The 17,569-nt window shown below is 54.7% G+C and overlaps 1 protein-coding gene across 1 annotated transcript in view; it reads left to right on the top strand.

Moving 5' to 3' along the window:
- IPO9 (importin 9) overlaps positions 1-13,703 on the top strand; it is a 48,459-nt gene extending 34,756 nt beyond the window's left edge. Inside the window, exons 15-24 of the mRNA XM_064173631.1 lie at positions 756-982; positions 1,188-1,336; positions 2,199-2,327; positions 4,050-4,325; positions 4,870-5,036; positions 7,616-7,749; positions 9,498-9,617; positions 10,101-10,202; positions 11,106-11,182; positions 12,558-13,703. Coding sequence (XP_064029701.1) covers positions 756-982; positions 1,188-1,336; positions 2,199-2,327; positions 4,050-4,325; positions 4,870-5,036; positions 7,616-7,749; positions 9,498-9,617; positions 10,101-10,202; positions 11,106-11,182; positions 12,558-12,668 — 1,492 coding nt within the window. The 3' untranslated portion in view covers positions 12,669-13,703. The remainder of the gene's footprint in view (positions 1-755; positions 983-1,187; positions 1,337-2,198; positions 2,328-4,049; positions 4,326-4,869; positions 5,037-7,615; positions 7,750-9,497; positions 9,618-10,100; positions 10,203-11,105; positions 11,183-12,557) is intronic.
- Positions 13,704-17,569: the final 3,866 nt, after the last annotated feature.

Genomic DNA, 17,569 nt, shown 5'->3' on the forward strand with positions numbered 1-17,569 from the left:
TTGAGACCCTGTCTTTGGAGACACTCAAGATCAAACTTGATGGGGCCCTGAGCCTGGTCTAGTTGGGAATGTCTCTGCTGATGGCAGGGAGTTGGACAAGATGACCTTTGAGGGTCCCTTCCAACCCAGTGCATTCTGTGATTGTCTTCCATTTGCACTGAAGTGTTAAGGAGTCAATAAAGGCAGAGCCATATCTTAGTTATTCCTGAACTGTTCTGGCTCCCTGACTCCCCTGCAGGCCATGGGGATGAAGCTCTGTAAGCAGAGTGCCTGGCTCAGGCTGCTTCTTCCCATCCACATTCTCCATCCATGGGCAGTTCTTGTGGGAGCTGCTGCTGAGAGGCAGTAGAAGGTTTTAACATCATCTGGCTCAACTCTGCTTCTGTGAACCACCAGTGGTGGGATGAGAAGAGTTATTTGAGCTGTTGAGACCAGGAAGGTTCTGGAACACTGCAACAGGTTGCCTGGGGGAGGTAATTGAGGCCCCATCCCTGGAGATACTCAAGCTGAGGCTGGACAGGGCTCTGGGCAGCTTGATCCAGTGGTGAGTGCTGAGTGCAGTGGGCTTGGACTGGATGAGTTTTGGAGGTCCCTTCCTAACCAAAACCATTCTGTGATTCTTCTGTATTGAAGGGAGAAGTCCTAGGAGTGGATTGGAGGAAGCAGGATGGGTGGGGTGAAGCAGCCCTGGTGAAATGCAGCAACCACTTCACTGTCTCACGTGGGTGTTTCTGTGTCACTTCTTTCTTGCCTAGCTACTGTGACCAGCTGAAGATCTCTGAGAGCACCCACGTGTTGCAGCCTTTCCTCCCTAGCATCCTGGATGGACTCATCCACTTGGCAACTCAGTTCAGCTCCGAGGTGCTGAACCTGGTGATGGAGACCCTCTGCATTGTCTGTACAGTGGACCCAGGCTTCACAGCCAGTGTGGAGAACAAAATCTGCCCCTTCACCATTGCGATATTCGTCAAGTACAGCAATGGTAGGCACTCAGCTTACATCCTCAGTGCTTTTGGGTTTGCTGCTGAGTCCTGGTGCTGAAAACTTGATCAGTGATAACTGACTGACCCTGACTGGGTATGGTGAAGCTGGAAGGGATGTTTGCTGCTTTGCCTGTTCATAACAGGGGTAGCAGAAATGGAGCTGTTTGTCAGTATGTGTTAGTAAATGCTGCTTTCTCTCTCCAGATCCAGTTGTTGCTTCTCTTGCCCAAGATATCTTTAAGGAGCTAGCTCAGATAGAAGCCTGCCAGGGTCCAATGCAGATGAGGCTAATACCAACTCTTGTCAGCATCATGCAGGCCCCTGCTGACAAGATCCCAGCAGGGCTTTGTGCAGTAAGTGCTACAGTGGTACATGGTCTCAGCTGGAGATGGTTCCCTCTCCTGTAACGTCTGCAGAGAGTAGGGAGGGTGCTTTTAAACTGCTTTGGAGCAGGGACTTTGGGCACTGCTGGAGGTTTTCTTTGTGGAGAGATGGCAAACTGCAGGTGGGGGGGAGATGCTGGTAAAAGGTCACTCGAGGCTGCCCCTCTGGCCCCCTCTCAGTCTCTGCAGCATTCCCCTGGTGGTTTTCCCTGTTTACTTTGCCATCCTTCTGCAGTAGCAGCCTCCTCTCCCTGGAGCAGTGCTCTCCATCAGGCTGCACAGCTGTTCCTTGCACTGCTTTGTGAGGCTTGTTCTGATTCCTGTCACGTGTGTGAACTGCTGGAGATCACTGACACAGGTTTGTCCTGTGGATAGCCAAAGGCCTCTTATAAAAGACTGAGCATTGGCTGTGCAGAGTGATTGAGTGGAACTAATCCCACTTGTGCTGCCCTGTTTGGTTGGCATGGCTAACAACTGCTGCTGGCTAATTAACATGCATTGAAATCAACATCAAACTGGGGCAGGTCTCTGGCTGAGCTGACAGCAGGCATCAGGGTGCCGTGGAACTGCCTCATGCAGGAGGTTGCCCTGCTTTGAATGTCTGCAGTGCTGTGGGCACTTGGACAGCACACCCCAAGTGTTTGTGCCAGCAGCAGTGCTGCCTGGGGCTGGTGCTCCAAGACCTGATGTAACAAGTGTTCTGGGCTGTCCAACCAGGCTGTGCCTGCTCAGAGCCCTCCAGTTCATGCCTGATGCCTGTGCCAGCAGTGGGTGGTGCTGACCCAGGGCACTGTGGCTGCTGCTGAGCAGTGTTTTCTGGGTGTTCTTTCAGACCTCTATCGATATATTGACCACAGTTGTGAGGAACACAAAACCTCCTCTGTCCCAGCTGCTCATCTGCCAAGCCTTCCCTGCAGTGGCTCAGTGCAGCCTGAACACAGATGACAATGCTACCATGCAGGTAACTGTGGGGAGTGGGAAGGGCTGCAGGGCTGTGCCAGTCCAAGAGAGGTGACAGCCTTTAAGGGGAGCCAAGGCTCCTCAGGAGTCTGCCACCTCCAGTTTGTCATGGCAGTGCTGTCCCTCAGGGGCCTGAGTGGCCTTTACTAATCATTCTGTGCTATGGAGGACTGCAGTGAGCAAAGCCTTCAGCCTTCAACTTCCTATTTTAGGCCTTGGAAACACATTACAAAAAAAAAAAAAACAACAAACAACCAAAACAACTAAGAAAAAAACAAACCCAGCCCAAAATGTGAATGAATTAACCCAAACCTTACTGCTTTACTTCCCCTGTAACACCTTCCATCATGCTTAGGAGTGGCAGAGGCTGTCTTAAGGAGTACTCAGGCATAGGGAACCAACAGAGCTCCTGCCCAGAAGACCTCCTCCACCTCTTGCCAGCTTTCTCCTGTACTCATTTGGGTTGGGAGGGGAGGGCAAACTTCTGTTTGACTGAGACAGGTGTGGAATAGAGAGCAAGGATTCATCTCAGGCAGCAGCAGTGGCTGAGCTGTGCATGCTGGCATCTCTGTCTTACCTGATGATATTTCTGGAGCATTATGAGTAAGAAAGAAAAAGCTTCAGAGACACAGTGCCAAAGGCTACTGCCTGGCATAAAGCAGTAAAGCTGCTCTCATTCCTTATGTAAGGACCTTGTGCCAGCTGCCTGTGCCATAGCAATGGCCTTCCCTAAAGAGCACAGCAGGAGGAAGAGGCTGGAGAGCAGCAGCTGTTTGCTCTGCTGGATCTCTGAAGGAGAACTCAGGCTGCAGCTCAGCTGCTGGTTCAGGTTTGCTCACTCTGCCTTTGCTGCCTTTGTCTCATGCTTGGTAGAGTCTGTTGGAGTTTCTCTGGGTGTCAAGAGTGGCACAGAAGTGCAGCTCCTTCAGGCTGTCCTGGCGCTTACCAGGTGCTCCTGGGCACCAAGGAGTTCTGTGCTTGGTAGTGACCTGAAGCCTCTAGAAATGCTTTGTAAATTCAAGGTGTTGCTGCACATCAGAGAGCTCAAATCTTTAGAGGTGCCACCAGGGTGCCCTCTGTTTCCATCTTAGTGAAGAGTCTTCTGGGGGGCGATGAAAGGGGATGTCTGCCATGCCTGCCCACTGCCTTACCCATGTGTGGTAGTTTGGGAGTTACCTGCCCCCTTCACCAATTTAGCAGACTAACTTAGGCAGCTGGAAGTTAAGGCTGAGGCTGTGCTTTGGAGCATGGCACAGCCTCCAAGCATGCATGCACACTACATGCTGGAGCACATGCACACAGCATGCAGCTCCTCATGACTGCATGCAGTTAGATACCAGTTCAGAGCACCAGAGGAGTACAGAACCCCTCCGCAGCAGCCAGAGTGCCCCAGAGGGCTCCCGACCACCCCCCCCTCCTTCTTTCCACCCCCTCTCTTATCTCAGGATCCCCTTTATCTGCAGGGTGAGCTGTGAGAGGTCAGCAAGAGGTTAGAAGAATGATGAGTTTGGGCTCCGGAGATGCAGGCGGAGGAGTCAGTGCAGCAGCAGACAGGCACTGACTACCGCTGAGGTTCCTTGTGCCTGAGCAGAGCAAAGAGGCCCTGCAGACCTCACTGGTGTCTTCTTTTCACAGCCAACATCTCATTTGTCTCATTGAAATGCTGCAGTTAGCCTCAGCAGTGCAGCGTGGGGGAGGTTCTAACAGGTGACTGTCCCCGCAGAACGGCGGCGAGTGTCTGCGCGCCTACGTCTCGGTGGCGCTGGAGCAGATCGCGCAGTGGCACGACGAGCAGGGCCACAACGGGCTCTGGTATGTGATGCAGGTGGTCAGCCAGCTTCTGGATCCAAGGACCTCCGAGTTCACTGCTGCCTTTGTGGGCAGGCTGGTCTCCACTTTAATTGCAAAAGCAGGAAGTGAGCTGGGAGAGAATCTGGACCAGATCCTGAGAGCCATCCTGAGCAAGATGCAGCAAGCGGAGACGCTCAGCGTGATGCAGGTGGGCAGGCTGAGCACCCAGGAGGGGCAAGGAGGGGAACTGCCACCTTTGGAAACTGCCTGTTGTTCATGGCAGTGCAGCTGGAGGGTCTCTGTGTCTGCTTGAAGTAAATGGTCCCTCTGGACCTTGTGCTTGCAGATTGGGATGTCAGCACAGATTTCATCCTGAAGCCCTGACTGTCCCCTAAAGAACTGTTGGTTCTTAACTGTTCAGAATGGCTCTCACTGCCTATTTTTGGGTTTAAAAGGTCCTGAAGCAGTCACATGAAGGCCTTGCAGGCAGCAGAGGAGAAACAACCCTTTCACAGTGTCTGTGCTAGCCTGAAAGGAGCCTCGGGAGCTGGTCAGCTTTGCCCTGAGGAAGCCCCCAGAGATGCCCTCAGACTTGGAGAGTGGCATTGAGACAGGCAGAGTGTGAATTCTGCCCCTGCTCTGTAGGAGTCGGGCTGCAACCTGCATCCTGTGTGAAAACCTTTCCCACCCTAGGGACTCTTGCCCTGTCTCTTGTGTTCAGAGCACAGCTAACACTGCCTCTCCTCCTGCAGTCCTTGATTATGGTGTTTGCTCACTTGGTTCACTCACAACTGGAGCCACTGCTGGAGTTCCTGTGCAGCCTCCCGGGGCCGACCGGCAAGCCTGCGCTGGAGTTCGTGATGGCTGAGTGGATGAGCAGGCAGCATCTCTTCTACGGGCAGTATGAGGGCAAAGTCAGGTGAGGTGCTGCAGGAGCTGACTGGCCTGGCTGGTATGACCTTGGAGTGGCCTCCTGGTGTCTGAAGGAGGCTACAGGAGGGCTGGGGAGAGACTACTGACAAGGTCTGGGAATGATAGGAGGAGGATGAATGGGTTCGTACTGGCAGAGGGGAGATTGAAACTGGATGTTGGGAAGGAGTTCTGTACAGTGAGGGTGGTGAGACACTGGCACAGGTTGCCCAGGGAGGTTGTGGAGCACAGAAGCACAGAATGTGTGTGTCATGGATCAATTTCTGTGCTTCTGTGCTCCACAACCTCCCTGGAGGTGTTCAAGGCCAGGCTGGATGAGACTTGGAGCACCCAGTTCTAGTGGGAGCTGTTCCAGTCGGAACTGAGCTTTGAGGTCTCTTCCAGTCTAAACCATTCTATGATTCTGTATCTCCCTGCAACCATTTGTGCCTGGACATGGGCAGCTGCCTCAGGCCTGCCTCGGTGTGTGCCAGCCTGGGGCAGAGTGAATGCATCTCTTCTGCACTGTCAGCCTGGCATGAGGCAGCTGTGGGAGCTGCAGTGCTCTGCTGTGGTCCCCACTACTGCCTGTTGCTGTGCTGGGACAGGGTGACCCAAGGGGAAGGAGGTTTCTCTTGCAGGCACAGGAGTGCTTTTGAGATTGGCCTTCTGCAGAGGGGCTGGGAGTGGCTCCCAGACAGGGAGTTACCTTTGTAGAACCAGGGAACTGTTGAGGTGCAAAGAGAACTTTGAGACCATCCAGTCCAAGCACTCACCCAGAGCTCGTGACCCCACTGCTGCTGAGCCACTGCCACTAAACCACCTCCCTCAGCACCACATCCATGCAGCTTCTAAACCCTTCCAGGAATGGGGACTCCACCACCTCCCTGGGCAGCCTGGGACAGTGCCTGAGAACCCTTTCTGGGAAGCAATTTTTCCTGATGTCCATCCTGAACCTCCTCTGGTACAACTTGAGACCATTTTGTCTTTATTAATGGTCTGGATGAAGGAAATGGCAGTGTTGATTTGCTGGAGGGCAGGAGGCTCTGCAGAGGTTTCTGGCCAAGCTGGATCCATGGGCAGGGGTCACTTGCATGAGGGTTAACCAAGCCAAGTTCTGGGACCTGCAGTTGTAAAAAGAGACTGAGGAGGAGGCCACAAAGATGATGACAGGGCTGCAGCAGCTCTGCTGTAAGGACAGGCTGAGGGAGCTGGGGGGGTGCAGCTGGGAGAGGAGACTTCAGGGAGACCTCAGAACTGCTGCTAGTATCTGAAAGGATCCTGCAGGAAGGCTGCAGAGGGACTTTTCCTGAGGGTGTCTGAAGATAGGCCAATGGGGAATGGTTGGGAGCTGAGGGAGAGCAGGGGTAGACTGCAGCTGAGGAAGAAGTTCTTTAGTATGAGGGTGGTGAGAGTCTGGAACAGGTTTCCCAGAGAGGTTGTGGCCAGATGAGGCCTTGAGTAACCAAGCCTAGTTGAGAGGTGACCCTGCCTGTGGCAGGGAGGTTGGAGTAGATGATCTCTGAGGTCCCTGCCAACCTGTGAATCTCTGCTTGGTCTGTTTCATCCAAGAGCAGAGGTTTATGCCCAGCTGGAGAGAGCAGAGCTGTGTCTGGGATCCCAGGGACTGGTGATGGCCAGAGGGAGAAGCCAAGGCTGGAGCTGACAGGAGCACAGGCAGCAGTGCTGCTGTTCATCAGTGGCTCCACGTTGTCCATGATGGGAGCTGGTTGTGAGCAGAGGACTTGGCAGGGCTCCACTCTGCTAAGCACTTTGGGTTGCTCACAGTGGTGCTTATAACGCACTAGAAACTGCTTAGGTGTCCCCAGCCCTCTGAGTGGCAATTTGCTCTCCACTTACATGCTGAAAGGATGGGAAAACTTTGGGCAGCTCAGGGTGTGAAGTGAAAGCACTGAATGAACACAGTCCATGGAGCCCTGAAACTTTAATCTGAGACTTGTGGAGCCAGGAGGGAGGTTTAGTAGTGCCTGTGGTGGCCTTAGTCTGTAGTCAGTCATCCTCAGTGTGGCTTGAAAGCAGCCTGGAGCTGGAGGGGGTTTGGAAGTGTGCAGTAGAAATCTTAGGGTGCAGAGATGTGAAGGTACTGAAGGAGCAAACTAAAAGGTCAGAGTGTGGCTGGGCCTTGAAGGACCAGAGTGGAAAAGAGCCCTGAGACTGGAGAACAGGAGAAGAGCTGCACATGGCTGCAAACGAACCAGATTGCTGCTTGCTTTCCATCATCACCTGCCCCTGGCCCTTCAGCAGAGGGTTCACCTCCTGGCCCTTCTGAGCTGGGAAACCTTCAGTGACTTCATGCACTGCTTGGGAGTGTTTAGTCCAAAGCTTTGTTAGTTCTCAGCTCGCTCTGCAGGGCAGGGGATGAGTCTCTCTGGCCTGCAGATGGACTAATTGGTGGTGGCTGACACGAAGCAGGAGAAATGGGAGGCTTCTGTAATGCTTGCTCTTGGTGGGCCTGTGGGGTGAGGGCAGCTGGAGCTGTGCTGGGGATGTGCTGCTCCTACCAGAGCTGTGAAAGCCTGACACCTGAGGGCAATCCTGATCTGTCCTTGTCCTGTTCTCTGCTGCCAGCTCTGTAGCACTGTGCAAACTCCTGCAGTATGGCATCAACACCGAGGACAAGAGGCTGCAGGACATCCGGGTGAAGGGAGAGGAGATATTCAACATGGACGAGGGGATTCGGACGCGGTCCAAGTCAGCCAAAAGTGAGTGACTGCTCTGCTGCCTTTACCAGGGCTGCTCTGCCCTCTTAGCAGATGCTATGAGAAGCCTTAAAACAGATCTTGCAGCTCACACAAAGCTACAGGAGATATTTCCTGCAGGGTGTGCATTGTTCTCCAGAGCTGATCATGTACTCGACATACTCATTGCTTGCCTCCGTTCTGCCAAGGGCTGCTTTGGAGAGCTCCTCCAAGTGGATGTCTCTGGTTTAAGCTAAAGAGTTGAGGAGATTATGGGATACAGGGAGTTATTTGCTGCTATTTTGCATCATCCTGGTCCATCTGATGAGACAGAGCTGACAATTTCCTGCTGCCCAGTAGCTGCTGTTGGAGGAAGGTTTGTGCAGTGAGTGCAGAGACTGAAAACAAGAAGTGGTCTCTTGGGCCGAGACAGCGTCGCACAAATGCCAGCAGTGACTGCAGGAGTTGGAGATCACCTGGGGGGAAGCTTGTCCAGGTCTGCAGAAACTTGGCTCACTGATTGCCTGAGCCCAGGGGTACTGTGCAGGTTCACACATTCAACTGGAGTGAGCACTGGGCAGGGGGTTTGTGAGGACTGAGCCCCAGAGGAAGACCTTGGGATGCTGCTGTCCTCAGTGGGCACTCAAATCCTCACTTCTGCAACTTGTGTGACCAGGGGAGGGGACATGACAGCTGAGTGCATCCAGCCTGGAGGCCCATCCAGGTGCTGGGTGCTCCTCAGGCCTTCAGCTCTTGCAGGCTCAGGGGGTTTGGGGTGTGAAGTAGAGAGTTAAGGTAGGAGATAAACAGGGGAGAGCACCAAGAGTGCGAGAGGTGAGCAGTGAGCACAAGGCACTGCCTGCCTGCCTGCACAGGGCACTGGCTGACTGCACGGGGCACTGGCTCCCTGCCTGCCTGCATGGGGCACTGGCTGCCTGCACAGGGCACTTGCTTTAGGCCCCCAGAGCAGCACACTGGTTCATTTCTAGTCAGACAGGAATAGTAACTGCCAGGGGCTGAGTTAAACCAAGCTTAGCAGTGCTGCCAGCTTCTTTGCTGCCAGCTTCATTTCTGTAGGCAAGGAGGATGCACTCTCTGGCTGTCCCTATGGAATAACTAAGCCCTGCAGGGACACTGGGGAAGTTGAGTCACCAGTGGGGTGCTGCAGTGGCAGGTGTGTGACTGTACTCTGCAGAAGAAAGCTTCATGAAGTCATTTGTAGCTCTGACATCCTTGGGCAGATTACAAACCCATTTGGCCCTCAAGATGTTGACCTTCATAGGTAAGATTTGGGCTTGGAGTTCAGGTCTTTGGGAACCCAGCTGTGAGGGCTGACAGAAAGGACGTTTCAGGTTTTCATGTCAGTTCCTTTCTCTTCCCAGCCTGGAGGTGTTGCTGCACTGTGAGTGCTGAGGGGGTGTGAGCCTTGGGAATGGGTGGGAAAAGTACCCAAAAAGCCCAACAAACAAGGGGGGAAAAAGAACCAACAGGAAAAGACTCAACCAACCAAATGAAAACCAACCAAACCAACCAGCTCTTTCCCCCAGCCCCCCCAAAAATAACAACCTTGGTTTAACAGTTCTTTGTTAAAAGCAGTGAGGATTTGCCCAGGGAGGTTGTGGATGTCCTCTCCCTACAGGTGTTCAGGGCCAGGTTGGCTGAGGAGGGAGGTGGTGGGAGGTGTCCCTGCCCGTGGCAGGGGGTTGGAACTGGATGGTCTCTAAGGCCCCTCCCAACCCAACCCATCCTCTGAGTCAGTGCTTCCCCTGCAGACCCTGAGCGCTGGACGAACATTCCCCTGCTGGTGAAGATCCTGAAGCTGATCATCAATGAGCTCTCCAACGCCATGGAGGCGAACGCGTCCAGGCAGACGGCTGCCGACTGGAGCCAGGGTGAGCTGCTGCCTGCCTGCTGCCGCGGGCACTGCTGCAGCCTCCACTGCCACCTCCAGCAGTGCTTACAGCAGTGAGGAACTGGCAGTAACAAAGAGCATCCCTGCAGTTACCAGGGCTCAAGCAGTGACCAGAGGCTAAGCTCAGTTTACCCTTACACCCGAACAGGCTTCTGGGCCAGTTTGGAAGCTGGGATCCGATTTGCTTGCCAGTGAAATCATCCTGCCCTGCCCTGCCCTGTCCAGCTGCCCTTCCTTCCTGCCTACTCCAAGCATCCCTTCTAAGCATTTTGCTTAGCTCCAGCTCCTGACTCACTCATTTCACTCAGTCCCAAAGGGTGCTAAGGGCTGCAGCTGTTCCCCTTCACCTGCAGGCACAGGCAGGAGTGTCTGCCTGAAAACTGCAGTCCCCCCTGGAGTCACCAAAGGGCCTCTTGGATTTGCATTAGTTCTAGAGTTACTGTTTTTTTTCCCTCCTAAACAGATGATTCAAATGATATGTGGGAGGATCAGGAAGAGGATGAGGATGAAGATGAAGGCTTAGCAGGACAGTTCTTGTCAGATATTCTTTCCACAAACAAGTATGGTAAGTAACAGCTTTGAAGTGCTGACTCAGAGCCAGAGCAGAGTTGATGCCATCCTGGTCAAAGCTGCCTGTCCTCGACAGCAGCTCAGCAGAGGCTGCAGGCAGGGGAGGGAGGTAACCAGAGTGGGATTTGGAGTAAGGACCTTTACCATGGAATCACAGAATGGTCTGGCTCGGAAGGAACCTCCAGAGCTCATCCATTCCAGCTCCCTCCAGAGTCAGCAGGGACATCCTCCTCTAGATCAGGCTGCCCAGAGCCCTGTTGAGCCTTACCTTGAGTATCTCCAGGGATGGGGTCTCAACCACCTCCCTGGGCAACCTTACCTGCAGGAGGGACCTGTCTGTGAGTGACACAGGGTTGGAAGAGCTGCATTTTTAGAGCTGCATTTTCCACCTGAGAGTCCAAATGCTGCTTGGGAGCTTTGTGTAGGTCTTCTCAAGAGAGCACTGCTGCCTGAGGATGTAGGTGTGACCTTGGAATGGCATTGGCCTAGAAGTGGGTGAGCTTGTTTGTGAGGTGACCTGCACCAAGGGGATGGAGCAGGTTCCTCAGCTGCTTCCCTACTTTGTGTAGTCTGGCAGGGGAGAAGCCTTCAGGCAAATACAGTGAAGGAGGCAGCTGACCCCAGCAGAGAGCTGGGGACCTGTCACTGGCAGACCTGCTTGTCTGGTGCCCCCTGTGTGCTCACCTCTGTGTCCTCCAGATTCCCACTATGGCCTGCCCTGGGGTTTAGTGTTCCTGATCATGGGAACTTAAGGAGTGAAGATTCTGGATGCAGTGGAGTTTTAAACCCAGCAGTGCTGAAACTGTCTGGTTTGGGATCTTTGGGATTCAACAGCAGGAGTCATTCCTGAGAGGCGCTGCTCTTTTGATGCTCACACCTGCTGCTTTGCCTCTGACAGATGATGATTACTATGAAGATGATGAAGAGGATGATCCAGATGCATTAAAGGACCCTCTGTACCAAATAGACCTCCAGGTAATGCTTTAAAGGGATTGGAGTTCAGTCCAATTCCTATCACTCTTGATGGATTTGTTCTTGTGTTGCCCTCTAACAGAACTGTAAATCCCTGGAAGCCCCAAATGGGCTCAGGTCCCTGGAGTTGCTTAGGGAAGTGCAGAGTATCCCAGGAATGCCTGGAGCCATTTTCCTTGTCAGTGTCTGCAGGTTTGACAGGGGAATGAAGAAAACTCTTTGTCATGGAGAGATGAGACACTTCTGCCCATGAGCTTCACAGCTGTTTGCTGAAGTCAGAGTATCTGAGGGCTGAACGTGGCAGAAGTTCCTGTCCCACGTGGGGCTGCTGCCATCCTCTTTGCTTTTTGCCACCACCTGGCAGCTGTTCCTTAGGGCTCTTTTTGCTACAGGAAAGAAACAGAATTCCCAAGGGGGTGTGATGTTAACTGGGCCTCTCTTGTCTTGGTGGTGGCTTTCTGCCACTCTTGGTTTGCTGAGAGCTGTTGTGGGCATTCTCTTGAGGCTTTTCAAACTGTGTGCTGACTGCAGGGCCCAGCGTGGTGGTTTCCTGAGGGGTACCAGAGCCTCTGAACTGAATCCCTTAGGATTGGGTTCCTGCCACTCCCCTCTTGTGGAACAGGGAGCCCATGCAACGTGCTGCAAAAATACTGCCAAGCCTGTGGCACACAGCAGGAAGTGTCCAGAGATGCTCAGGTTGGCCTCACAGGCAGTCCTGTAACCCATGTAAGGGGCAATCACCCAGGCAGCTGGCCGTGGGTGTTCCAGAGCTCATCTCTGGGGCCAGGCAAGGAGAAGAGCTGTGCCCTTCCTCCTGGTAGCTCCTCCCAGTTTGTAGAAGAGACCTCAGAGTTTGTAGAGTGTTTCCCAGCCCTCTGCATGGGGAAAGTCCTCTTAGCTATTCTTTCAGAGGTTGAGATGCTTGAATGTGTCCAGAGAAGGGCAGCAAGGCTGGGGAGGAGCCTGGAGCACAGCCCTGTGAGGGGGAGAGGCTGCAGCAGCTGGGGTGTGCAGCCTGGAGGAGAGGAGGCTCAGGGGGGACTTTATCACTTTCTACAACTACCTGAAGGGAGGTTGTGGCCAGGTGAGGTTGGGCTCTTCTGCCAGGACAGAACAAGAGGATGCAGCCTCAAGCTGTGCCAGGGCAGGTTCAGGCTGGATGTTAGGAAGACGTTCTTCACAGCAAGAGTGATTGGCACTGGAATGGGCTGCCCAGGGAGGTGGGGGAGTCCCCATCCCTGGAGGTGCTTAGAAGGAGCCTGGACGTGGCACTTGGTGCCATGGGTTAGTTGATCAGATGGTGTTGGGAGATAGGTTGGACTTGACGATCTTGGAGGTCTTTTCCAGCCTGGTTAATTGTGTGATTGTGCCCTCCCAGGCCTACCTGACTGACTTCCTCTGCCAGTTTGCACAGCAGCCCTGCTATGCCATGTTCTCTGAGCACCTCAACGAGAACGAGAAGCGAGTGCTGCAGGCCATCGGCATCTAGCCCGCGGCCAGGGCAGGCCAAGCACAGCTCAGCAGCAGCATTGGGGTTTGGTTTTGGGGGTTTGGGTTTTTTGCTTATTCCACGTTTTAGGACTGAACATAAAACATTCTCCAGTGTCTGCCTGCCTGTCCCAGGTGGGTGATGGCCTCGTTGCAATTCATCTTGCCATGGATCTGCTAAGGGAAGGAACATGCCGAGGCCAGCAGGCTGCAGAGCTCTGCACCTTGCTCACGCCGTGGCAGCACTTTCATTTCCACAGCAACTTTCCAGGACATTGTTACAGATGAAATTAATGTGTCCTTAAGAGTTTTAAAAGCAGACTGCCTGTCTCTGCCTGTGAAGAGGCACAGAGCTGAGCTTCCCACAGCACAGCTGGACAGAGAAAGGAACTGAGTCACTTCCAGGTTGCTTGGATGTGTCCCGAGCCCCAGGCAGGCCGTTCCTCTGTGCTCACCTCACACAGGGTCAGTCTCTCAGTCTTAGGGCATGAAGCCTTGTTACAGAGCTATGGACTCTTCTCAGAGGTGCCTGGATGGTGTGGAGCCTGTTTACAGGAGTTTGGAGAGGAAGCTGAGACAATAAAGCTGGATGCATATCTTCTTTCCTGTGTGGAAGGGGCTCTGTGACTCACAGCTGCCCAGCCCCAGGGGAGCTGTTCTTTACTGAGGCTTCTGTGTGCTCTTGCTCAAAGGAAGTTACCACTGAAAGCTCTGCTCCTGTGGCATGTGGCAACTAAAGACTTTGGGGTTCTGGAACACCAGGAGCCACGTTTTTAGAGGGGGAGAATAGAGTTCTGGTTGTATTTAACCCATTTGCTCCATGACAGCCACTCTGAACTGCTCTGCTTCCTTCACACTCCCCTGTGTGTTAATTCTCCAGAGCAGTGAAACAGCCTCTGGAAATTGATCTCCCCCCAAGAACAGTGTGAAGTGTCTCACAGCACCTCTCTGCCTTTGGTTCCCCCTTGGGGAAAGTGGAAATAAAACTATTCAAATGTACATTGGTATCCTTCTTATAAAACAGATTTCCAAGCAACTTGCACTTGTTTCCTGCAGTCACTTTGTCCAAGATCTGTTCCTCCTTAAGAAACTTTACCTTGGTGCTGGCTGGAGGCTGTTGGGGTGCTCAGAGAGGGAGTCCTGGAAGGGATGCATCTGCTTAAAAGGAAAGGCTGAGGCATCATAACGTTTCAGCTCGGGGGGAGCAGCCACGGGGAACCAGTGCAGACTGGAGAGCAGCTCCAGGGAGTGCTGGTTGGCAGCAAGGTCTGCATGGGCCAGCAATGTGCCCTTGTGGCCAGCAAGGCTAGGGAGGTTCTCCTCCCCTCTGCTTGCCTGGTGAGACCACATCTGGAATACTGCGTCCAGTTCTGGGATCTCCAACTCAAGACAGGCAGGGATCTGCTGGAGAGAGTCCAGTGGAGGCTACGAGGATGATGAAGTGTCTGGAATATTTTTGCTGTGAGGAAAGACAGAGCCCTGGGGCTGTGTAGAGAAGGCTGCAGAGGGGGAGCCTATGTCTAAATACCTGAGGGGTGGGTGTCAGGATGGAGGTGCCAGGCTCTGTGTGGTGGTGCCCAGCAGTAGGACAAGAAACATCAGGTGTAAGCTGGAACACAGGAGGCTCCACCTCAACAGGAGACACTTCTGTATGTGAGCGCTGGAGAGGCTGTGGGGTCTCTTGTGGAAGCACTCAAAACCCTCCTGGATGTGTTCCTGTGTGACCTGCCCTGGTGCTCTGCTCTGGCAGGGGGGTTGGACTGGATGATCTCTCGAAGCCCTTCCAACCCCTGACAGTCTGATTCCTGGGGAAGGAGCTTGCTGTTCCTTTGCTGGACAATGCTTCGGAGCTGTACTGAAGCCTCCTAAGAGCTGGAGTAATTCTGTGTCTTGCAGGGCTGCAGAGCAGAGCTTTCAGCTTCCTTGGCAGGAGGTGTAGCTGCATAATCTTGCCTAACATGCCTGACCTCCTTCCCTGGCAATGAGGCTTTCTCCTCCTCATCACTATCATCCATCTCCTGAGTGCATTTTCCCTTAGCTCTACTCTTTCCACTCCTCTTACCCACAGGGGTACAGCCTTCACAGCAGCCGATGGACCCTCTCCTGGGTCCTCTTCCCTTTGCTTCAGCAGTTGAGCAGACTTCTGAAGCTCCTCAACCGCAGCTAAAGGGTTCCTGACAGTTCCCTCTTCGGGATTGCCCTGCTCTGGTTTATGCCCATCGTCATCTGAACTATCTTGACCCCCAATGCTAGCTGCCATTTTTCTCCTCCAGGAGAAAAAACCTCCAGGAATCCAATCTGGAACCTGCTTTAAAAAGCACAGTCAGGACCACAGAGCTTCTGGTGATACTTCTAGTGCCCATCGGCTGCTGGGGAGGTGACCTAATGCTAGACTGACTACAGCAGAAGCCTTGATGGCTTGGCAGCACAATGCTGGGACATCCACAGGAGCAGTGATTCGACTGGAGGTGGGAACCACATGAATGTCAGTCAAATTAATCTCTGTTTAACTAAATCAGTTTGCACATCAGGGATCGGCTCTTGGGTTTTTTCCCAGAAGAGACTTTTCTCATCATCTCGCTGCCCTCACACCAAGCTATGTTTTAATTGGAGCAAGGGAGATCTTAGCTCTTCCATTTGAATCTTCCTGTTCAACTGCCATCTGTCTGCACTTCTTTGTCTGAAGTAAATCCTGTCCTGCTCTGGGAGGTGCCTTTCATTGAATCGTTTAAATCTGCTTTGTCTCCTGGCTCTGTTCCTCACAGGGTGGTGGAACAGGGACTGAGGCAGAGGGACTCTTTGCTACAGCAGCAGCAGCAGCCAGCCCGGGGCTAAGGCAGGAGCAGCGGCATTAGCAGGCTCGATGGCGTTAGTGGCTCGCACTCCGAGGGCCCCGCCGCATCTCCCGGTACCGCTGCCGGTCCCCTGGTTGCAGGCGACAGAACCTTAGCCTCAGCAGCCCCTCTAATGGTGGCGGCTCCGGTGCCAGCGAGTCTCCTACTGATCCAGACGTCCGAGCCGCATTTTCCTCAACCAAGCTCAACTTTACCCACCCGAGGGACTTCGCCACTGCCCACACCGCCTGCAGCCGGATCCGCGCCGCCGCCGAGCCCTCTGCATCCCCGCAGGGGTTCCACCGCTTCTACCCTTACTCTCCTCCGTTCTAGTCGGTACGAACGGGAACCAGATAGTTTCCTGACCCCACGCTTCAGGGGCAGTGGGGCACGGGCCATGTCCAGCTACCTTTTCCGTCTCAGGGGTTCGAGGCAGGACGTTCTGCTGCTCTGCGAGCAGTCCCTGCCCGGTGCCGCAGCCTTCCCTGCCCCGCCTCGGTTGCAGACTGCCTTTAACCCCCAATCCCCGCTACTGCCTTCAGCAGAGGGAAAGACCTCACTGCCTTTCTGCTTCCCTCCTCTCCCTCCTGACAGAATTCCAAGTGCCCCATGAGGGACCTTTCAACGGAGCCGCTGGGGGTGTCAGCGCTGTGTGTCTGAGCTCTGTGGGTCGGAGGTGCAGAGCTGTCTGCTCCTGAGCAGAAACTAAACCAACAGCGCTGGAAACGCAGGGTCCCTGCGAAATTAGCCCCCAGGGTTGATTGGGCACCAGAATGGGGAATCAAGCCCCAGGCTGCTGGGGTTAGCTCTAACGGCAGCGTTTCTTCATCACAAAGCTGTGCAAGTTTGGGTGCTGGAGCTGTCCCCACACATCTCCTGCACCAGCTGGGATTTGCGGTGGACGTTTCTCCAGCAGACTGCATCAGCTCTGCCTGACAGCAGCATCCACTACTGTGATGAGCCAGCGGCCAGTGAAGCTCCAGCTGCGCTTCAGCGCACCGCACATGCTCCGCGGGCGCGGGGTTTAACCTGGGGCAGAGCTCGCCCAGCTACGAGCTGTGGTTTGTGACATGGTAGTGAGGCTGAACTAGCCCAGGATGCTACTTCGGAACCAAAGCTGAGTGCCTGTGGACGCCCCCATGAGAGGTCCTTTCTCCAGTGCTCGTTTGTCAGCCAAAAGCAGAGCTTGGCCCTGAACATTCTGAAGGCAGATTCGGGCTCCTGCCAGGGCATCTGCCAGGCACACGCGTGTCTGGCTCCCGTGGGGTGGCCCCCGTCAAGTTCTGGACCACAAAATCACAGAACTAACCAGGCTGGGAAAGCCCTCCAAGATCGAGTCCAACCTATCAACCCTTTTAGTTAACCAACCCCTGGCACTAAGAGCCTCAGGCAGCCTCCTCTTGAACACCTCCAGGGATGGGCACTCCACCGCTTCCCTGGGCAGCCCATTCCAGTGCCAATCTCTCTTCTTCCTAACATCCAGCCTGGCCCTGCCCTGGCACAGCTTCAGGCTGTGTCCTCTTGTTCGGTGTCTGGCAGAAGAGTCCAACCCCACCTGGCCACGACCTCCCTTCCGGTAGCTGCAGTCCCGCACCCGAGCAGCAGCGCTGGGCAGCGCGGAGCCGCAGGCAGGTTTTAAAGGCTTTGCCGCCCCGGTACGCTTGGCCTTGCTTGGCTTTCCTGTGTTACCGGGCAGGCTCTGCAGCCCCTGCAGGGGCGGCCCCGGCGCTGCTCGGTCCCAGGGCTCTGCCGGGCCTCGACCGCCGAGCCTCCGGAGCGGTGCACGCTGCGGGCCGCGGCGGCGCGGGAGGGAGCCGGCAGCCGCAGCGCTGCTCCGGCGGGGGAGCCGCGGCCCCGGGGCGCGCCGGCAGCCGCAGAAGGACGAAGAGGCTGGGAGGCCGTGCCGGAGCCCCGGGCTGGCGAGGGGGCGGGCGAGCCGCGGCACCGGGGCGCGCCGGGAGCCGTAGTCCGGCGCGGAGGCGAGAGCCGCTTCCGGAGCCCCGGGCTGGCGAAGGGGCGGGCCAGCGGCGGCACCGGGGCGCGCCGGGAGCCGTAGTCCGGCGCGGCG

The sequence above is a fragment of the Pogoniulus pusillus genome, chromosome 39, assembly GCF_015220805.1.
Source record: "Pogoniulus pusillus isolate bPogPus1 chromosome 39, bPogPus1.pri, whole genome shotgun sequence".
Taxonomy (NCBI): Eukaryota; Metazoa; Chordata; class Aves; order Piciformes; family Lybiidae; genus Pogoniulus; species Pogoniulus pusillus.